This window comes from Xenia sp. Carnegie-2017, unplaced genomic scaffold, assembly GCF_021976095.1.
Source record: "Xenia sp. Carnegie-2017 unplaced genomic scaffold, XeniaSp_v1 HiC_scaffold_1, whole genome shotgun sequence".
In the NCBI taxonomy this organism is placed as follows: domain Eukaryota; kingdom Metazoa; phylum Cnidaria; class Anthozoa; order Malacalcyonacea; family Xeniidae; genus Xenia; species Xenia sp. Carnegie-2017.
Genome location: NW_025813402.1, coordinates 10,216,133 through 10,239,834, shown reverse-complemented (window position 1 = coordinate 10,239,834; position 23,702 = coordinate 10,216,133). Strand labels below are relative to the sequence as shown.

The 23,702-nt window shown below is 37.8% G+C and overlaps 1 protein-coding gene and 2 long non-coding RNA genes across 3 annotated transcripts; 2 read left to right on the top strand and 1 right to left on the bottom strand.

Moving 5' to 3' along the window:
• Window positions 1-9,454: 9,454 nt before the first annotated feature.
• Window positions 9,455-9,915, top strand: LOC124439960. The gene is made up of 2 exons (XR_006946511.1): window positions 9,455-9,505; window positions 9,595-9,915. It is a non-coding gene; the product is annotated as an uncharacterized LOC124439960 (long non-coding RNA).
• Window positions 9,916-11,915: 2,000 nt separating this feature from the next.
• On the bottom strand, window positions 11,916-14,203 carry LOC124439955. The gene is made up of 2 exons (XR_006946509.1): window positions 14,140-14,203; window positions 11,916-12,380 (listed from the first exon to the last, which is right to left on the bottom strand). It is a non-coding gene; the product is annotated as an uncharacterized LOC124439955 (long non-coding RNA).
• Window positions 14,204-21,405: 7,202 nt separating this feature from the next.
• LOC124438895 lies at window positions 21,406-22,247 on the top strand. The gene is given in 2 exon segments (XM_046989101.1): window positions 21,406-21,763; window positions 21,766-22,247. Coding segments are annotated over 2 exon segments (816 nt in total). The 5' UTR covers window positions 21,406-21,429.
• The last annotated feature ends 1,455 nt before the right edge of the window (window positions 22,248-23,702 follow it).

The window sequence follows — 23,702 nt, the reverse complement described above, 5'->3', positions numbered from 1 at the left end:
GGGGTTTCTGTGGATGGAGGTGATATTACTAGAGGAGAGACTTTAAGTCAGAATCGAATTAAAATAACAGATATACAGAAACTCCATCCACTGCTCGCTTGTTAATTCAAATAGTAAACGGAATTTATAGTGGTATATTAAATAGCCTTCTTACTCGGGTGCGAATGGAAATTACTGATCAATCAGGAAATGAAATCGATTTGAATGGTGAGCAAGTTACTTACACTTTAAACCTACGCCCGAAAATGTAATTATACACGCTCATAAGCGGATTCAATTCAAAGCCTTTTACTATAAAGGCTCATTTTATATGTTTATATATAATGTAATAATGATAATTTAAGCAAGTAGACGTGGTATAGTTCGTCGGAAATTTGTCGGGGGTCATTAATTGAAACCTCGTGGGCCTTGCTGGTAAAGCAAAAGGTGCGCTATTTAGTGGGGAGATCCGCAGCTGCAGCGGATCTCGCGTAGGTAAGTTTGCTCCAAAATCAAGAATGTGGCTGTGGCGGCTGGTAAAAGGCAATTCGTGACACAGCTACAGCAGCCAAAGGCTGTTATATCGACTGCAAAGAGCAGTTCTCGCTGAAAACGTAAACAGTCTTGTTGCCGATCTCGCCCGCGGGGATGTTAAAGAAGTGGCTAGAAAGAAAAGCTAAATCCCGTGCATCTGCAGTGGCTCGTGCTGGAGCTGAAGCTGGTATTAGTACTGCAAAAGGCGCGCAAGTAGCAAAGCGCCTTAACAAAGCTAGATCTAAACTTAATGAGCTGGCTGGGACTTCTGAAGCTAGAAGAGCGCTGGTATCGCGCGCTAAAAGTCTTGCTAGAACAGCTTACTTCTCGAGATTTAAGTATTCTAAGCAACTTAGTTTCTGGTAATGGCATGATGTACGCTTAAAAAGGTCTGCTGGATTAAATATTTATGATATAATAGCAGACAAAAATTTTTTTGATATATCTATATACTGTACGAAGTACAAACTATAGCAATGAGTGCGGATATTATATCTCCTGCACTTCCACTCTTTGACGAGCCTGTTGTCCATCGCTCTATTGAGCGTCTTCAGTATCACGAAAATTGCTCCCGCGATCAAGATTACGACAAAACATGTTAATGTAAGCACCGAAGAATAACATGCTTCTGTGGTTTCACAGAGCCGTCCTTGAGGTGGGGTCGTGTAGTAACAAACGCTGGCGCTATTTATAATAACGACGACAACGTCGCTCTAGCAAATGGTGGCTGTCTAACAGTTCAGCTCCAAGTTAAAACAAGATTGTTGTTGAAGAGCTTAATCAGTTTGCTCCAATTGTCAACACTATCATGCAGCTTGACTGCATCGGACGATTCGTCCGGGAGCACTTACAAGCGCTTTCTGGTGCCGCGACACTGGACTGGGCATCTAATCTTAATATGTTTGTGAACAGAACCAACGCTCAGCTTCTTCCAGCTGCTGGTGTGCCTAATGCTACTAATGTGACTGGCGGCCTCTTTCGGCAACACTTTAACTTAGATCTTTACGCAACAGAAAACCCTAACTTCAAAATTGGGTTTGCTGCTCGCCGCCAGCTTTGCGCCGGTGCTAAAGACGTCACCATGATGCTTCCCTCTCCGACATCTTGGGCTTCTAAAGACATTGACTCGGCTTTTCTTAGGTGTAAAGTTTACTTTGAACCTTACTCGCAGCTGCTGAAAACACTTCATAGAGCAGATGTGGTTGGTGCTGGAAAATTTAAGATAAATCATCTTTCGCTTTGGGTTCCTTTCATCAGGCCTTCAATCAGTGCAGACTATAATAGAAAGCAAGTTGGTCGCTGGATACACACGCATGCTGTATTTCGAGCAAACTCGTATTTACTAAAACAATTTGGCCCTAATCAGACCATTGGATCGTGGTTTGTAACAACACATAGTAGTGAAGAGCTACCAACTCACATCTTTGTGGCTTTCAAGACGCTGAACGCTTTAACAATCAAGAACAAAGTATTCATGTCTTTGATAATGCTAATTTAAGTCAAATTTATGTTCAGATCAATAACACTCAATATAGAATCTGATATTTTTTCTGGTCGCGACTTGTTGTGTAAATAGTTAATTTAGGGAAATACTTTGATTGGGTTTAAGCTTGTTGAATCAGGCGAATATCGTCAAAGACTACTGTCTCGGGATTAGTGTCCAACTCCTCTACTGGAATTACACCATCAGGCTCTCTTAATTCAACACATTCTTCCAGGTCGATGCTTTCGTAGAACTCTGATAGAATCTGATATTTTTTCTGGTCGCGACTTGTTGTGTAAATAGTTAATTTAGGACAATCAAGCCAACGCATAATCATGTTAATTAAAAGGTTCGTTTTACCGGAATTAGTAGGGCCTACGATCAGATAATGGCTTTTGGGCTTCATCCAATGGTGGCGCTTTGATTTTTTAGCGGTCGGTGGGTCGAAATTTATGAGTGCCATATGATATCATATCACATCAGACTAATCATCAGACTAATTGTCAAACTAATTATTATATAATAACATATAATAACTGACCAATTTTTTCCTGCATCTATATAGTACTGCCATAAAAATGGCAACTGCAAGCGCACCTCCAGCCGAGCCAGTAGAGGTTCCTAGGCCAGTACCACGGATATATCGGATTTAAAACGTGAATATGAATACCAAGGGGTAGAAGACATTCTTTCACCCCGTTCATCAGTCGAAATGAGCAACTTCCGCCTTGTTCACATTTCAAACATTAAGGCAGAGCTCCGCCAAGAGCGTGACACTCGTCATAAGGTGCGTAAGAAATACACACGCATTATTGACACTCGACACCTTATCTGCTGCATCGAGTGCCTTTACAGTCGTCACAGAAACTGGAGCTTTGCTCTCACTCTATCTGGTGTGAGTTGCTAGGCCGCTCTTAAAGCTCTTGCTGTCGCTGGCGGGTTGATCTCAGGTGTTGGGCGTGTTGTTTGTAAAAGCGAGAAAACACTAAAAACACGACCGCATAACCCAAGCTGCTGCGACGATTCTGATAACTGTTGGTGATATTACGTCACGTGCTCCAGTGACAGAGTCTCAAATGAAAAGTTTGAACAGGTTCTAGATCAAATGCGGCGTTTTAACGAGCGTAAACGCGTTATTCAAGATGAATTCGACGCTCCGATGCATAAGAAACAGGTTGCCGATGCAGCTCTACTCAAAGTGATGAAAAAGACAAATAAGAGATTAGAGCGTGAAAAAGAAGAAGCTGTTTCCGCCGCTGCTGAAAGCACGCCGTGAAGGTGAAGCTCAAGCTTTCAAAAATCGCAGGTCTGGCTGGAGGCTCGTCATAGATTTCTCTCGCGTCAAATATAAATTCAGTTAATAAAAATTTTTATTATTTATAGTAAGTATATAAACGTTTCATCATACGAAACATCGATCAAACTAATGGCAACATTAGCAATCAGTGGAGCTTATGAATCTGGAAAACAAAACCACCAGGGCCTAGAGGCCAAAGAACTAGGGAGATAAAAGGACACAGGGCAGCGGGGGCTCAAGGATATACAGGTCCTAGAGGACCAAAAGGAGAGAAAAGGTGATGAGGGTCCTAGAAGATGACAGGATGATGGGACCAATGGAAGCGATGGTGCGCCCGGGCCACAGGAACTCAAGGGCCTGGGAGGCTCTGCAGGACTTCAAGGGCAATAAGGCATTAGAGGTCGAACAGGTCCTAGAGGAGTGCCGGGGTCTATAGGGGCCGCAGGGACCTCGAGGGCCTTAGGGGCCTTAGGGGCCTTCGAGACGTCAAGGACCTTAGGACAACCAGGAGCTGATGGGCTTAAAGGAGACAAAGAGATCAACTGTAAAACTAAAGTGTCTTTAAAACTTTTACTGGTTTTACCCCAGGTATGAGCAGAGTAAATGTAACTTTAGTAACGTTTCCTAATGGAAAACACTCATGAAATAAAATAGCATTATTAATTATTTGGTTTAAACTCTCTCAAAACGAGTGGTTCAACATTAGATCTACTGTGCTTGAACAAAGTTTGGGGCCTTATGTTAGTTTCGTACATTATAACAGTAAAAAATTGATGTCATATGTTAGTACAATACCTATTAAATGGACGTATCAGGTACACTATTTAGAATATTCTTAAAAGACAATAATTTCCTTTTATATTTATATTGTTTATTACTTCAGTTGTGTCTTGTCACACAAACATTAAAATGTCTAACGCAGCTGAAACTTCGGTTCATGAAGTTGAATCAACAAACGATCTCTTTCGCCGAGCAGTAGAAGTATACTTACGACAAAATAGAGAGAAAAATTTTGAAAAATTCCAACTAGAATATAATTCTAGTGCTGAAAAAACAGTCATATCTTCTTGGAAAAATTCAGACGTAGATAAACCTACGCGTGAGGCTCTCGAAGCTTTGCTACGTCCGGCAAAAAAACACCACGCCCGTCGTGTAAAACATCATAGAAGACGTGAAAAACATAAAAAGCGACTAGAAATTCCAGTAGATGTGTATACTCAAGTTGGTACTTCAGTCACTGGAAAAAGAGGTTCAGATTGGACCAATGTCGCGATGTGTGAAAAAGGTGAAGAAGATTCTTCTACAATCACCATCAAAACCGCTGAATTCTATCGAATATCATTAAGTGGAAACTGTTTTACAAGTGCAGGAGCGCTACGAGTACTTCAAACTCATAGCAAATTACTTGTTTTAAGTAAAACAAAAACACATTGCATTGGTGATATTAACTCTGAATGTAGCTATAGCGATTTTATAGATGTAGATTTACCTGCTGATGCAACATTAGTTGTTCAATAGATGGGAACTGCTAGAGTTACTATCACACTCACTATAGAAAGTATAATACCCGAATCTTCAATGGTTGTTTGATGACGATTTGCTACACGAAGCGCTAGATGAATCCGAAGGCTTTTCTTCATCATCTAGAACTGAATAAGAACACTTCCCGTTTGGCAAAGGAGGTGAACCGGCGTCCGGAGGCGTCGGAGTTTTAATTTTTGGAGGAATTGCACTTAGAAACCAACATGCGTAGTTTATTAACGATGGGTCCCATATATTTCCATATGCAGCTTCCCAACCTACAGAGTTTGTTATAACACGTGGTCTTATTTCGACTACATCATTAGGCCTAATAAGTCTGCGCTTACACTGTTCCGGAAGAGGTTTAGGTGGAGCTAAATTAGCAACTTTCTTGATGTAGATGCAAGTGGTTGGAAAGCTTCAAGAAATGAGTTTAAAGCTCTTCCTTATAACACCCTGTTTTAAATAGTTGCAGAATCTCTCTAACAGTGTTCATTGTCAACTCTATATATACTCTAATTTTATATAACCCGCTTCTAATAATCTAGTTTGTAATTTAAGGTGCTCTTCTCTTTGTCTTATTATTATATTATTCAACTTTCTCTTCTTTCTTTTTGCTCTTGTCTTTGGATTCCCTATTCATTTTACCACGCACCCTACTATACGCTACTTCTAAATAATGACCCCGACGGCCGCGTGGGTGGGGTGGGCCGGCCGTCTTTGACTCCTGCCATTGTCCAGGGTTTGACCTTTGCAGTAATTATGCTAGCATGATTACAAGTACGTAGGCGAACTAGGGCTGAGGCGCTTAGATTTACGTATACTAGGTCTCAAGGTGAAGTGCGCCAGCGGCACGCTTTGTATACTACTCTTTTGGCTTCTACATATTGCTTGTAATATGACATAAATATGATGTTTTTTATCGTAGCAAACATCAAAGATGTTGCTGTTTATAATCAGAAAGCGAATGTATGTTCGGTTATTCTCTTTCCACTTTTGTCTTTCTTGCCGTCTTCGTCGAAAGGATGTAGCTACCAGAAAAATTACAGTAAAAATGGATGAAAACATCAAACGCTGACTTGTTTGAGTACTGGGATGGCCATTTGGTGAATTTATTGTGCTGTAAAGTTTGCACAAAAAAGAGAGAATAACATTGCGCTGGTTTGCACAAAAAAAGGAGAGAATAACATGCGCATAAGAAAATAACTAAAGGTATTTAATTCATTTGGTTATATTGCCTTGCTATAACATATCTACTTGCACTTCATCATTCTTGTATGAACAAAACACCAGATGTGGATACTCAGAGAACAAAATGCGCTACCAACTGCTTATGAAATTTATTATTGAGGTGAAAACTGTGTTAATCATTCAAATTGTGCACTTGTATTGCAAATATAAAAAAAAACAAAACAAAGCAAAAAGAAGGTAGAAGTATTAAAAGTACAATTGAATTATAAACACCATTGGAAGCAGTGTTTTGATGGTTATTTGTTTTGCCCAATTCATATATCAATAAACAAAATCAAAATATTGAATGAAGATATGATCTTCGCACTTTGCTGGAAAATTTAAGCAATTGTCTCATTAACCTGAAAAATTCAGGTGACGCAACGGGATTTCTAACACCGCACTACATATAACAATCTTTCAAAATCAAAATGTGCTACAACACAAGTATTTGATGCAGTTGCACTTCAGAACATCACAAAAGGTTACTTAAAGTAATTCCTATACAATATTGTTTGTTTTCATTTACAAACCTATGCAGACTTGAGTCTTTTGAAATTTACTATGGAACTCAATTGCAGAGAAAAATAAATCTCCAGAGATTTAATATTTACCTATTTGAAGAAATAAGTAAAATGTATGGGCCTAGTTACGCAACAGGAAAACAATGCGATGTATGCTTTGTCTGTCTCCCATGATGTATTCTTCACAAATAGTGGTCCAGCAAAATCTACCCTGTCTTCGAAAATGGTTCCGCTCTACTCTGAATGCCGGAAGGTTTCCTTCGTTAGGTCTATTATGGTTTATCCTCTAAGTTCTTACACACGACACATTTGTTGAGAACTGATTTTACCTTCTGTCTGCCTTGTGGAATCCAGAACCTTGACCTTATCTCTGCTAAAGTTGCCCTAACTCCGCTATGATGTACCTTTTTGTGGCAATGCTCAACTATTAATTCCGTTAATCGACCTTCCTTTGGTAATAACATTGGAAACTTCGTTTCCTCCACCCTGACATTTTAGTAGCCCCTCATCTTCTACGGAGTTGTACCTCTAACTGCTTGAACTTATCCTCCTTAGCCTGTGTTAAGCCTTCAACCAAAGTTTTCTGCTTTACATCTCCTGAATCCCTAATTCCGTGAAGTTTAAATCTTCATGTTTCCTTTGATTCTGGCGATCAAATTCACAAATCGTGTGACCCATGCCGTTACCCGGAATAACTTCTCCCTCTACTACCTCTCTATAAAGATCACGTTCTGAATACCTATTTCTTCGTTAGTTCTACTACTAATAGTGCCAGTTCCTTTTCTTCTTTACTCTCCTCAGTTACGCCTCCTCTGATTGCTGCCATTCTCTTTCTACGCTGCCACCTTGGTCCTGTCCACCAAAGTGATTGCTCTTGTATCTTCGACGCAAACACTCCCTTGCTTCCTAAATCAGCGGGATTTTCCATTCCTGGACAATGTGCCCACTTCTCCTTCTGTGTTATTGCTAAGATTTCATTTACTCTATGTCTAACAAACTATTTCCACTCACCGCGATTCTGAATCCAATATAATGCTGTAATACTATCTCACCAGTACCTTGCTTCTATTTTCCCTACTTGGCCTACTAAAGCTTTCCGCACAGATTCCATTAACTTTGCTAACATCAGCGCGGACATTAGTTCTAAGCGCGGTATAGTAAGCTTCTTCAGCGGCGCAACCCTAGTTTTATTAACAATTTCACAAAGATTCCAACACTCGTGCGACAAACAAAATATACTAGCGCGCAATACGCTTTCTCGCTTGCATCACCAAACCCGTGAAGTTCACAAGATTGAATTTTGCCCTTCACACCACTATAGATGCATCTTCAGGGGCGAAATTTAAAGGGGATAGGGGGACCCCCAAAATGTTAACGTTGCAGGGCAACGATTGAATTTAGGGCTAATTACAAAACTAAACACTAGGATACGTGCGAACAGTTATCCACATAATTTGAAAATATAGTTCAGTTTTAATTTAAGCTGGATTTGCACTTCATGGGTAAGAACGGAAAACGGTAAACGATACGCATCAAGGAAACTTCCGTTTATAAATTTCCTCTTGTTTTGGCGGACATTTTAAAAGCAGATATGCATCATGATCGAAGTGTTCGTAAGTAAAATTATTGAAGTTTTATATCTTAAGTGGAAACACCATACCACAGAATAGATACATACAGAAGCGACACTCGGCGAAAATCTGTCCCCACTTGTACCCAGTTCTTAAGTGCGCATCTTTGCGTCCGCCATTACTCCAGCCAGATAAACTGGCCAGAATGTATATAGATTAGTATTATGGAGAGTTGTTTTCATAAAATTGATGGGTTTTGATTCACATATGGACAACAATTTTAATGCCTTTTAGCAGGATATAAAGGAAATAAGGTAAGAAATAGTTTTAATACAATATACGTTCGTCATTCATATTCTACGGGTTTATAAGTTTCTCTCATTGAATTGTATTGGTTACGAGATCAACGTGTATGATATTGCGAAAGGCAATTTGTTGAGTCATGCTCATAAACCACAAAAACATGTTAAGGAAATAGTATGCGGTTTAGTTTATCAATGTATGGTTCCGGCTAAGAGCCAAGGAACAGTTATTGACGTTATTTAAATTGCCTTATGTACCATATATAGCTTAAACAGAGGAACTACTCCGGTAATAATAATATTTGTTGTTTGTAATAAAGACTATAAATACTGCTCTGTAAATAATGAAAATCATTTCGATCATTAAGTTCACTCGTGGTTGTTACTGAAGGTATAGAGTATACTAAGAAAGAGATATGGCGAGTAACTCCGAACTCAACACAATTTCCCAGTACATTTGTCGTTTAGGACTAATAAAGGTTTTAATGTATTTTGCCTTATTATTTTTCTTTTTATTTTCTACATAGATTTTCTTAATAGAATGGTCAATGATTTATTACTAAATAGCAGAAATTACACGACCTACTGTACACGAAGAATGCTGTTGGATGAAGACGCAGTTATTTTAGAATGTGGATGACTATCTTTATAAACATTAAAGTACTTCTATGTTTGATGTTTGAATTCAAGTTTTTGACTTGTTATTTTGCATTGCATCTGCATCATTGTAAATGAAACTTTGTAATTTCATCTTGTTTGTCAAATCTGTATATGTTTCAATAAAGTTGTTTTTACTCATTTTTAATAGAAAACTTGGAAAGTTTTGCTGTGAATTGCATGTTTAATTAGTAACCAGGACCATCATTCATTTTGTGCTGGAAAACTATACAGTTATTGCAAGGTTTTATGTGCTACTTTCTGTGTGTCATTCATACACAAATATTTCATGGCAAAAGAGAACAAACTAAAGGGTGGGTCAAGAACTCATTGTGCTGCTATCAACTGCACAAAGCAAACGAACTCGTCCTGAATTTAAGTTTTTCGTTTTCAAAGGATATGGAGAGGTAAGGGTATTTTTGTTTGCAAGTCTTATGGATGTTTTATTTAATGCTGCATGGGCAATTAAGTTTTTAGGCATTTCTTTGTATTTTAGATCAAAGGAATGGGTAAGCAATTGTCGTCGTGAAGATCTTTTGGGCAAAAGTGCAGAATATTTTTACAAGGATTGTAAACTGTGTGCAGATCATTTTGAGGACTGCATGCTCACCAGCATGGAAAAGAAGTGATTAAATCCTCAGAGTAAGCCAACTCTATTCAAAATTCCCAATCCTCCACCCCAAATTGGGAAAAAACGAAGGGCAATTGAAAGAAAAGAAATTCAATATGTTCCATCAGGTAAATAAGTAATTTTTCACATTTTATTTTCCAATAGATTTCAAGTAAGTTTAAATAAAACAATGAAACACTATTTTTACAAAATGAGGAAAAGAATTCTTAAAATTATACACATAATTCACTTGGCAAGCTACATAGAATGAAGTAGATAAAGAAACAGGAGAACTGAATGATTACAAAAAATTTGATTACAGCTGAGAAATCTCGACATGAAGAAATAGCCAATGTTACAGGTTAGTTGGTGACATGCAATACCATGTACATAAAGTTGTTGATACTGACTTAATTAAAACACTTTGTAACAGCTAGATTACATTAAGATTTTTAACAAAGTTTTCAATGACCGCAAATTTTCTTTAGACAATCCACCTGAGTGTTCAAAACGAGAGTTCAGTGGTCAAACAAACCAATCTCTCAAATAACACCCGTAGTAAGAGAAAACAAAAACAAAAATTCAAACTAAGAATAAAAGAATTGAATGCAAGAGAATTTTGACATCAAATGATTTTGACAGTGATCAACAGCTTTTCTGCTATTTCAAAGCATATGATAGTAAGAATTTTGGTGAGTTGAATGTCCCAGCTAGAATACATAAAGACACTGGAAGATACTTTCGTCAATTGCTTTTCTGCTACAACGAAAATTCCAACGTTGGGGCAAATATATTAACAGTCCTCCAGGCAATTCCACCAGTTGATGTATGTACAGAGTTCCCACATGATTATTTGTTAAAGCTTTTTGTCCGAATGCGTATCTATTACGCGATCACATTTGTAAATCATGACTTTACCACCAAAAGGAAATGTCGGAAATATATAAAGTCAAACATCTTTAAACTAAACAAAATTGAAGAATTTAATGCCGAGCAGGTTTATTCACAGTCCAAGAAAAAACACAGGCAAATAAACTGACCCTTACCTCTAGAACTTTGATGAACAGCCAGGACAGACGACATGTCGTCCGTATTCAAGTTCTACTTTGAATGTTTCTACAAACACTTATTTTTCAAATACGATATCGAATTGACTGATAAGACATAGAAGACTCGCTGCGATTTACTGTCTCTACTCGAAAAACGCAAAAAACTGCCAATGTGCCGAACTATTTTAGTTTTTGGTTAAAAACCTGTCCTTGGCACTATAAATTACATTGCGATCTGGCTGCATTTATCTGGCTGGAAACATGGCCGCCGTGTAAAGTTCTCGGATGCTGGGGACACGAACATCAAAGGTTCCGACATCGAGTGGCGCTTCTGTATGTATCTATTCTGTGACCATACTATATTTTTACATCAGTAAACACAAACACTAGGATAAATTTTGTTGATTTAAATTGATTGAAGCTTTGTAGTAGTTAATGTTTGTATAGTTTATTTTACGAACGAAGAAAGTCAAGGATGAATGGTAAGTAGTAGCAATTATTTAAACAAAAAACCCGAAACCAACAAATGTGTAAATGTGATTGGTATTTATTGTGATCGGTATTAAAGCCACCCAAACGAATTGGCGAGCATTCCGAAATAACAACAGAAACATCATTTAAAGATTTCTACCGAAAGGAAATGTATCTGGTTCTAGACTCACTTATTACCAAGTATACCGATAACATTAAAGATTGCATCGACAAAATAAAACCTCTTGGAGAGAGCTTACAGCTACTGCTAGAAAGGCCGATGGCTGAAACAGTTAATGAGATGTGTAGTCTTTTTCCACCGGCGTTAAAAGATGTTGATGCACAAATACTGCTGTCTGAGTTGGAAATTTTCAATAATATTGTGTCATCACAACTTAAATCAGAACCTAAATCCCTTCAAAACGTTGCGTTATTTGCTTTCAAACACAAAAACGTCTTTCCAACGGTGTGCAAGGCGTATCAACTATTGCTGACCGCTCCAGTGTCCGTGGCAAAAGATGAAAGGTGTTTCAGCAAGCTTAAGATTGTCAAAAACTGCCTGAGATCCACAATGAAAGATACGCTATTAAATGACTTAATCGTTCTTGCATGTGAAAAAGATCTTACGGACAATGTTGACTTAAATATTATTTTAAAAAAATTGGGCAACTGCAAAGATGCGAAAACTGCCATTAAAGATTTAATAGTACGCTAAAGTGCGTTCTGCCACAAAAATACAACATGTATTACAAAAATATATAGTGTAAGTACTGTTCCATATGATCTGCAGGGCATCTTATGTCCTTGCAGGGCAATTTCATCCCCAGCCCCCCCCCCATTAAAAAGGTGCTAGTTCCGCCCCTGATCTACTTAGCTTAATAGTCTTAACACGGTTTATATCTTCAATCCATTCAGTGTATAGACAGGCGTACTTTCTGCTTATCTCGTCATCCCAATCAATCTTTTCTACGCACAGCTGCTGAAACAAGATTTTCATCAAAACTATTACGCAGCTAATTAATCCTAGCGGATCAAATATCTTTGCTAGTGCGCTCAGCAGGTTTCGTTTAGTTAACTTCTTGTCACCCAAGTCTCCTACAAACTTTTGCAGCTCGAACATGAACAGATCATTGTCGCAATCCCAGTTTATATCTAAAACGTTTGCGTAATCATCGTTATTTTGGATTCCCAAACTCCATTGTGTGAATGTTTCATCGTCTGGATCTGTCGCCTGCACGACATTATTCACGCATTCACGCTGTTCTATATGCGCTCGCACGTTTGCGTCATTTGCCATCCATTTCTTTAACTTAAAAACGCCTTGAGACATTCTAAATTTCGCCTTTTCATATAAATCGATCGTTTCGTGTGCGCTTTGCCCCCGAAACTAAGTCATCAACGTAAAATCCTTCATTCAATTTTTGAGCAAGCAATGGATGTGATTCTGCAAATTGCGCTATGTGATGCCTAAGCGTGGCGTTGAGTAAAAATGGCGAAGCATTTAATCCAAACACTACTCTGCAAAACCTGTAAACAACAACCTCGAAATTAGCATTAGTCGCATCTCTAACCCACAGGAATCTTAAGTAATCCCTGTCTGCTTTGTCTACTTCTACGTTCAAAAATGCTTTCTCTATGTCTTCTACCAAGGCCACTCTGTTCTCCCTAAATCTGATTAATATGTCAAACAACAACGTTGTTAATGATGGTCCTACATGAAGACAGTCATTCAAGGAAGTCCCTTTCTTACCCTCCTTTGATGATGCATCATACACTATTCTTAGCTTAGTTGTTTTGGCTTCTTTACGTATCACCGCTTGATGGGTAAGATAATGAATATTCATCCCCGGTTCTGACTCGTCATCCCTTTCAATGACTCCCATTTTTAGTTGATACCTAATAATTTTATCATATTCCTTTAACAAATCAGGCTCATTTGACAAACGCTTAATTTGAATTTTCATGCGTACTAAACTATTGGCATAGTTACTTAGTAAATGCCCATGACCCTGCTTCCACGGCAATTTAACAGAGTAGTTATGCCCACTAAACTCAATTTTATCTAACAAGGCTTCGTGCACATCGTCAGTTTCCCTGACCCCAAGTGTTTCTAAATCCCACAACTTGTTCACCTGCCTGTTTATGCTGTTTGTATTCTCCGTTGCAGTCTGCGAAACTAAATTAACGTGTGCATTTTTGATTTTCGAGCTCTCTTTCAGTGGACCACTAACAACCCATCGTAAACAAGTGTCAATCGCAACTGGCTCATCCTTTTTGCCTCTAATTATTTCTCCTTTCTGAAAAGCACAAAGGTTATTATCTCCTATCAAAATATCCACTTCCAACATCTCCTGCTTCAAACTTACATCTGACAAAAACAAATTTTTCAAATGAGAATACTGCTCCTTATCCACCTCAATATGTTCATTTTTTTACCGTACAAATACGTGGAACCACTAATGCCTCTAAACGAATTTTGCAATTACCCCTAACTGATGCGACCTCGCAATTGATGACCTCTGTCATCTTACCTTCATTTGATCCACCACCAAAGTGTTGACCTCTAGCCATTCCCGCGTTGCTACATTAAGCTTCGCATCTTGTTTTGCCCCGTTTGTCACGAAAGACTTCTGACTTCTCGAGTCAAAAGCTCGCACTCTCTTCCTATTCTGACCTACAAGAATTCCTTGCGCAGTCTGCAAGGCTACCCTAGTCTTTGTACTCACATGCACGTTACTCACATTTACCTGCTCTGTTTTCTCTGCGCTACCACTCTGTTTTTCATCCTTCTCTCCTTTGTCACATATAGACACAGGATGACCGTCCCGACATACAATACATTTAGTACGTGCACGACAATCATTTCCTAAATGACCTTTCTTTAGACAAACAAAACATCTTTTACATTTACGAAGAAGTTGCATACGTTCTGTCCGTCCTGTTATCTTCTTGCACTCTTCGTGTTTGTGCTCTCCACAGCAGAAAGCGCAAAACAATCGATTGTTACGGCTGGCAAACAATCGATTGTTGCGGCTCGCAAGCAATCCGCTAGCTGTTCCTGGTTCCCGTCGTCTTCTTCGTTGATCTTCGTCCTTCTCCCCACTGCTAATTTGTGGCATTCCCGCAGCTCCACTTCGACTTGCAACGCGTCGACAAAATCTTTCATGCCCCACTCTAAGTAGTCTCTTCCCCTGGTAATCGTCAGTTTTAATGAGTCCGGTATTTTTGTTAGAAGATTGGGCACGACTATCTCGCAATACGTCTCGAGTCCTCGATAATTCGCTTCCACGGCGTCAAAGAACTTGCGCAGCCTCGTCGTATCATTCTCGTTGTACACGGGCTTTAGGTTCATCATATCATTCACATGTGCCCTTTGCAACATCATTTCGTTCCGTATCTCCGTTCTAACACCTTCAGGGCTTCTGAATAGTTGATCGAAGTCAGCGCAAATCCCGAAATTACTGACTTGGCCGGCTCCTCCACAGGTCCCCTCAGATAGGTGAATTTGTCGACCTCAGACAATCCGCCGTTGTTGTGAATTGAACTTTCAAAAGAGTCCCAGAATTCACGCCAATCTTGTATCTTGCCCGAGAACTTTTTCACCTCCAGTTTAGGCAGCTTTACTCTACAGCGTGCTCCACTGGATACCGTACTTGCCGATGTTTTGGCGAGTTCCTCATTTCGCTTGTTTGTCTCTATCGTGCTCAGCGCTTCGTTGATTTCGGCTAACGCACCCAAAACTTCGCAGCCGTATTCCGGTGAGCCGTCAATATCTGCCGCAATATCTTCATCTTTTTCTAACAAGCTCTGAATCTCATCGTCCAACTTCGAAATTGTATCTAGTTTCTGTACGAGTACAAGCCGCATTTGTTCCAGTTCGACTTTCCTTAATGGCGCATTGTCGTTTACCATACTTCTCACCTTGTTCACAACTTTTGTGGCGTACGATTTGTGCCCACTCCTCGACTGTCGCTTTCTTGTCAGCTCTGACATCGTGAACAACCCTGTATCCTATTTCTGTGTACTTCTTGAATTCTGCTACTAGATCCGGCTCGAAGGACCACGTTTCGCACAATCTGCGCGAAGTGCTGGTTCACTGTTCTAAAACTTCACACTAACGATGGGACTGTATTTTGAATATATAATTTTAACACTTCAATAAGATATTTACAGTGTTGTGCACAATTTTACGTTCCAAGCGTTGGTTCTTCGCGTTAAGGAATGATTAAATTTGATCTTGTTAAGATTACGGACAACCGTCAATCCTAGAACTACCTTTTCTCAATTTATTGCCTTGTGCAATACAACTCTACTTCATCAAATTTGTATGACCAGTTCTTACACCAACAACGTTAACTTTTCCCAACCCCGAACCAACGCTTGCAAGCTATATTTATGTATAATAATTCGGAAGTGGTATTTGGGCGTTTACATATGACGCGAAACTTTGCCATTCCGTTTCTACCTACATCCTACCGCAATGACGCATTGCGGTGAGGAAGTGTTCTCTTAACATGACTATACTATTTTACATCAGCATAATATCCGTTATATCTTATAATCTATAATATGACACAGTCACACACTACATAACTTGACATGACAATTTACAACAGTATCATAAGTGTATTGTCATTACCTGATAAATCTACTGAAAACTCATAAAGAAAGTATGTTGAACTAGAGAGCTACAAAAAAAAATTCAAAACACCATGATACTGTTGTTTGGAAATTTGTATTTTGTAAACTGCTTGGCAGAACCTTGGATCTATTACTGAACAGAATTACATTAATTTTCCATTGAAATTACAAACTTGGAAATTAAAGTGCATTGGTTTCTCTGACAACAACACTGTGTCTATTGCTGCATGAAGGCAAAATAGTTAATTGACAGTGTAGGTGAAGAAATTTATCAAGTTCTATAGATATTATTGTGCATTACTTACAGTCTTTTGGAATTGTGTAATATATGTCATGAACAAGATATAATTTTTCAAAAATGCTAACCCCTTCGAGCACTAATACTCTTCTGTTTTGCTTAAACAACTTACAGCTGCCAATACTAAGTATTTATATGTACAAACTAACATTTGGGAATTAAATTATAAACCACTTAATAATCTTTGTATTTTACATCAAGCTATTGAATTTGTTCTTTTTATCTCTTGGTAAAAAAATATTAATGAAAGACTTAAAAATGTCACATGTTCAAGACAGACTTTGTTTCTTTGACTAGGTTGCTTGACCATGAGCAATTTAAATTTGTTTACAATTTGTTTAAAGAATTCTTTTTATTGATTTCTAATAATTTTTCATAAGACACAAAGAATTTCTTTGCCATCTATTTTTGCTTCTTCTACATTCAACTTCATTGTAATCAATGCATCCGATGTGAATTTGTGAATCACTTAGAATCATACCAAGTATGGATTTGGTGAGATGAGACAATAATATATTTCATTTTTCATGCATATTAATGATTTCCCTTCATATTTTCAAAAAAAAATATGAACAAATTCTGCCCCATTTGTGGGAGGTAAACTCAATTCAAATCAGGAGAGTTTAGCTTGATGCCTTCATCATAATACAAGATGGATGCAAAACTCGATAAAAATTGGCAGCTTCGCCATGTCTGGTGAGCGATAAAGTGAAGAACAAACAGGACTGGACCAAAATAACTTCAAAATAAAACTTAATTGTAGAAACACTCTTAAAGTATCGTGTTACAGGGGCGGATCTAGGGTAAGTCAAATCAGTCATGCGACTGATGTTTGTAGTCAAAAATTATTTATCAAACGTAATGATTACAATTTTTTTTATCATTAAATTTTCGTTCTGTAATCGTTTGGATTTCATCGTCAAAATTCTGTTTTATGTATGAAAACTTTTACAAATACCACCTTAGTAAACAGATAAGTAGATAAAAACATATATAGAATTATATTAACTGGCTGACTGATAAGCGGGGTGGCTCGACTGGTTCGACCGATAACGGAGTTCAAGAAATTTTAAGCCATTTGATTGGTTGATAGCCAGATCAGTGGACGATCTGGAATAATCTCGACCGATAAGCGGGGTGGCCGGACCAATAAGAGTGTCCAATTGCTATCGTGTAATTGGTTCGTTTAAATTTTTGTCTTACTGTGATTGGTTTGACGGATTTCGACTGATAGCCAACTGAACTGACATAGTCAAGCTCACTGTCTGAATTGAATGTTTCATCGTTTCATCGTAATTTTCTAAAGCAAGATAGAAACTAAACTACAATCATATGGAATTTATGGAAATTTTTCACAAATTCATATATTTACATGAATGCTGCTGTCCAAACTGTGAACTTTTTCAGGGGATGAAAAATTTATGGATGAATTGTAAATGCTTGGCAAAGACGATCTCGCGAGCGACATTTCAGTCATTGATGTTCAAAAGCAAGCCAACATTATTTTGAGCTTTCTCAGGAGACATTTACATCCAAAATCGTAAGTAAACGACAACTGAAGTGTATGAATGAATTTAAAATATCAAAGTCAATTTATGCGAGTATGTGATGCGATATATGTCAATATGGCGTTTGGTAAGCAGATTGATGCTTCTAAAATGGTTAATAAAATAAATGGTTTGAACCCGGGAGCATCGTTACATGTTTGTAAATGTAGATCGTCCAGGTTGGTATAGTCCTGAGAAGGAATGTTTTTTGTTGTTGTTGACTGACGTTTCGACAACCTTAGCGGTCGTCATCTTCAGAGTCAAAAAAATGAAGATTTTTATTTTGACAATGTGACTGGAATGGTATTAAACCTGAGTATTTCACATACATGAAATGTTGTGGCATGTCACATATTGTCCCCTTTTCTAACTGAGCACCTCATGTGAGATGTCAAGGTGTGTTGATCTACGGCTCATACCAGATTGTTTGCCATAAATTCCAAAGGGCTATTGATGTATGAAAAGCATTTTCTATGAAGTAAAAATGTGTTCCTATGTATGCAGATTAACCTTGAAATTTGGCAAAACAGCAAAGTGTTTTTCATAATTACTAGGTAATTTTTCTGGTGATCATTATAATTTCTAAACTTAATTATTTCAGATTTACATTTAAACAAGCTTTGATCATACGAAAAGATATTTATCATAACCAGTAAGCATGACACATGAACCAATTTTAACATTCATGTAATTATATATGATTAAAGGCATGTTGGTTACATTCTGTTTGTATTGGCAAATACAATGCTACTGGTGATTGCTATATAGCACATCTTGCATATACTTTCATGTACTTACACAAGATAATAGTCTAGTGAAATGCCTAATAAACATTAATCGCATTAAGTTGTGCTTAATTGCAAATTTTCATTCTGATAATTTTGCTCATTATTTGGCCGAAAGAATTTTGAGTTTTTTCTCAAAAAATGAATTTGTTTGTGTTACAATAAACTTGCATGGTTTGAAGTCTGAGCTTTTCTACATCTATGAACTGTCCGTTGTAGTACCGAATTTCTAACTTAACTCATTACATAGAGGTTTGAATGGGGGTTTCTAGGGGCTCTATGCCTGACAACTTGGTAGAAATTTTTAAAGACAATATCTTTTTTGGAATAGCATTATTAAAATAAATTTTATGTTTTTAGACATTCTAATGAGCCATATATTTGGCATGATAAGGAGACTAAATATTTGGCAAAACATTCAAGTATTGTTCACTTCAGTTTTTTTTAAAAAACGTAAGCAAAATGTGTTGTTTATTTTACATGCACATGAAAAACATGTGACTTGGACGAGATTTGAACTCGCACCTTCGGGTACTACTCCGCCGCTCTACCTGTTGAGCTACCATGCTCTTAAAACTACGTATGGACGTGTTAGGATTTATATTATGTATAATCTCTCTGATGATGGCTTTGGATTAAAGTCGAAACACGGCGCCATCCAGTAATTGCTATCATGGCGAGAACTTTTCGTCCATACGTAGGTTTAAGAGATTTGACTCGTTTCCGATCCCTGTGGGCTTGGTAGCTCAATAGGTAGAGTGGCGGAGTAGTGCGGTCGTCAAATCATATTCAAATCATGCATCATAAATAAAATTAGGATTTATATTATGTATAATGTCTCTGATGATGGCTTTGGAATAAAGTTGTAATACTGTGCTACTTACCGGAGTCAAGAAATGTTTCCTTTTCTGTCCCTTTTTCAGCATCCGCAAACCACAGAAGTTGGGAGATTGTTTAATAAATAAATTTTAAAAAAAGTGTTTATGTTAGGAAAATAAATAGTTTTGATATTTTCTATCGTGGTGGTCAAATAAGGGTGGGCGACAAAGTGTTTATTTCATGAGCCCGCGTCTTTCCGCTAATTTTGACCACCAAAATCCGCCATGTTTTGACCACGGGCCACGCGCTAATAATTTATAGTAATTTATTGACGTGTCCTCTCCAGGTCTTATAGAAGTCAATTTATAGAGCTCAATGGTCAATTTTGGAAATCTCAGCGGCAAAGGGTGAAATCCGCCAATTTTTGGCGTCATGAGATATCTAAGGCCGCGCTTCAGATAGCCTCTCCAGTTATTATAGAGCTCAATGATCCCCTCCATTTATTATAAAACTCAATGGTACAATCTCATCCAAATTATTATATCTTATTGAGTGCAACATGCTGTAAAAACATAAATGCCGCCATACCTTATATGGCAAATTTTGGACGAAAATGTCAGCGGAGTTGCACTGGCTCATGCTAAGGAAACTTTTTCTTTCCTCCTGATTCCTGATTTCAATCAACACTAAAAACTAAACTATAGTATTCGTACGACGATAAAAAATTTTATAAGTATTTAATATTCCAAACGCAAAATGTATAAAATTTCAACAATAAAACATGCTTAAAACGTGTGTGATATACGGTTGCCGAAGAAATGTAAGAAACATTTCAATGGTTTCATGAGACCGCCGGTAAGCAAGATAATTGTTTTCATCGTGTAAGTGATTAACCTTCAGTGTTCAATATTTATTATTTTCTTTCACTATACTTGCAGTGCGATGGCATTTATTTGGTTAAAGTTTTTTACATGTTTTAGTTGATGTTAGTTTTGGCCCTTCTATTTTTACTTAAATGCATGTTACACGGTCACGGTGTGAAACTTTTCGATATTTGCATATCTTGCATCAAACAAATCAACAAAATTCTCTGTTATTCAGGCTTTATTTTTTGTTGCTAGTAATTTCTTATATGATTTTGTTAGGACTACATTGCCGACGTCTGTTCCGATTTAAGCTTGTTTAATCTTTGACCGGAGACATCGAACCTGTAGACCACAGTAAATATATTTCGCATGCTTTCATGTCCACAGCTAGACTTGCTTCACATTTTAAATTCATTGTTTGACGTTCTGTTAAAATTTGTTAAATCCACGTCGACATCACTATTAATTATAACTCAAAAGCAAAATACTTTTAATACTGAACATTTTTCTTACCAAAAAGTGCACTGTACCGATATGAGATGTGTATAACTGTTAAGATATAAATACGATATTAGCAATATAATTTCATTTTAATAATGCTAATCTATTTTTTTTGGCTATATCGTCAGTAATATAATGATTAGACGTGCTAAAACACAGAAAATTCTAGAACAAATAAGCATTGAACACAGAATACATCATGCCAAGTTAACTTCGGACACTTTCTTTGCACAGCGGGCAGTAATATATGTTGGTGAAAAAAATAGAATCTCACAATCGCATCCCAGTTTAATTAACAAATAGATAACATTCAACCGTTGTCTATACAGTTATAGATACACGGGTATGATGTCATTTCGGTGACATCAATTCTCATAAATCATAGCTCTCGCCAATGAAATTGTTCAAATTATTCTGGTTATTATATAACAAATAATAGATTATGGTGTCTCAAAATCGTTTAGCGCTGTTAAAGTTTGAATTCTCGTCTAAGTACTCCGAGTTTGAGGAGCCAGAGCATAAGACCCCGTCTACACGTATCCGGATTCGTTTGTATCCGCAAAAATTTTGTTGCGGATACAAAACTTTACGCGTCCACACGTATGCGAACTCGGTGCGTTTTTGTGCGTCCACACGTAGCCGCGAAAACGATACAAATACGCAATTATTGCTTACAGAGCATGCGCTGTTACGAATAATGAGCACGCAATATTTTTGACTAGATTGCTTCGATCATACGGTAAAATGTCGAATTGTCCAACAAAAACTACTGCTTCGGGGTCATCAAAGAAAAAAAGTAAGAATGAAGCTTTTGTGTGGACAGATGATGAAGTGGACCTTCTATTAAGCGTCGTTTCAGAATATAAAATCGCGAAAACGTCAGAAAATTTCGATTGGGAAACCTGCCAGTCAAAATATGCTGACATTTTGGATCTGTTTATATCACAATATCCTTCCGCTGAAAACGCTATTCAGCTTGATAAGGAATTTCCGCATCAAGAAAATGAGCTTACAAAAGCTATTCTGACGTCCAAAATGAAAGCCATTCGCTCAAAGTTTCGCGCTGCCATCGACAGTGGAAGAAAAGTGGCCATGGAAGAGTTGTCCTTCTCTTCTTTGATAAATGCCAGGAAATATGGGGTGGCTCGCCAGCTACAACCACGCTACAAAATGGCATTGAAACGAGTCAAATAAGTGACGAACAAGAACTTGACTTGTCATTTAGCTCTCCTTCTTCCAGCACCCATAATTCCCAACCCTACCAACAAAATATCCCTACCACAAGGTCCATCTCTCCACTGAGAAGGGAAAGTGAAACCTCAAATGAGCACGAGTGTTTGGAAGTCGATGATGAACAAGATCCAACACTAAAAGATTCAAGTTCCCTAAAGGAAAGACGAGATCTACTAAATAACAGATTAAAGAGCTACAGACAAGACAAACTTAAACGAAAACTCTCTGTTGACGCTCAACTTCTCAATATTGCCAAGGAAGATATGGAAATGAAGAAAAGGATTTTTTCAAAAATGGATGATATAGACAGACAGCAGGAGAAAACATGAAGAGGTTAACTTCAAACATGGAACAGTTAACTGGTTCCATTGTTGAAGGCTTTGCAATGCTCCGCAAGTTATGCAGCAACCACCTGCTATGTCTTCTCAATTTGTACCACCTGTACATTATCAATCTGGTATATACAACAGAATGCGAATCATTACCAAACTAACAGGATTAGGAGAATGAAACATTCAACAACGATTACGAACAGAATTTGCATTTTCAGCCAGATAACTTTTGAACTCTGTGAACACTAGATGAGTAATACAGCATGAAAATGAAGATTGATTTAATGAGAATTTTAGTGCAGTAGTGTAAGAATTATAAATAAAAGCATGGTTTGCTTTTACTCACGTATAACTGTCTTAAATGTTTTCTTTAATTCTTGTTTTGTTCATCATTGAATTATCTACAGCTAGAAGGTACACAGTTAATGTTGTGGAATCAGAAGTATACCTAAAATGTGGTTTGTAGCATCTTAAGTAATCAGGTCTGTGTTTGGTTAGGTAAGTTTCATAGCTGCTCCAAACTGACTGATTTTCATTTGTTTGCAGATGTTAGCAATCTATTTTACAAATGTATAAAGTTATTGCCACTTGTTTTACAGGGTCGATTGATGTTCTCATCACGGTGTCCTTGCCTTGAATGAAGGGTCTTAACTCTTCGGCTAACCTGTACAAAGAGACTCGACCCATACGAAAGTTTTCCCTCCACTCTTCAGGAATAACTATTTCATTCAAAAAAACTTTCCCACCAAGCGCTTGTGCGTCCGGGTCTAACCCCAAAATCTTCGAGGTCGTGCTTGGCGTATTTTATTTAATCGTTTTAACGACACATTTCTGGCTACTGGTATTGAAAGCAGCCGTATCAGTGCCGCACGCTCTCTTTCATAGCTTTCCTGATAATTTACGACGGTAATATTCAATTGGATAAACGCTATAATGCTCGAAATTAGCGCAGTTAAAATCGAAAGAATCGCTTGCTGTTGAGGCGCCATTTTAACGGTAGGATAACGCAGGATAAATGAGGACTGGATTAGAAAATTTAGAGGATCGTTGTGTGGGTAGATAATCGAATTACGTCAGCGTTTTTTAATCATTTCGGTTACAGTGCGTCCACACGTATCCGGATTCAATGCGTTTTCAAAAGTTTCCACTCTGGAGACCGTTTTCCAAAGTTTGCGGTTACAGCATGCGTTTTCACAGGATACGTGTGGACGATAAGCGTAACCGCAACAAAATGTTTGCGGATACAAACGAATCCGGATACGTGTGGACGGGGCCTAAGTGTTTGATAATTGGCATTCATATTTAATCAAGCCTATAGAGCTTCAATTTCTTAAAGGGAGAGCGGTAAACACTACTGTAGTTTACACGCTAAAATTTATATTCACGTACAGGTTCTGTTTTTATATTCACGTAGCCGCAGATTTCAAAGAGGTCCTGTTGCTGACCCTCGTA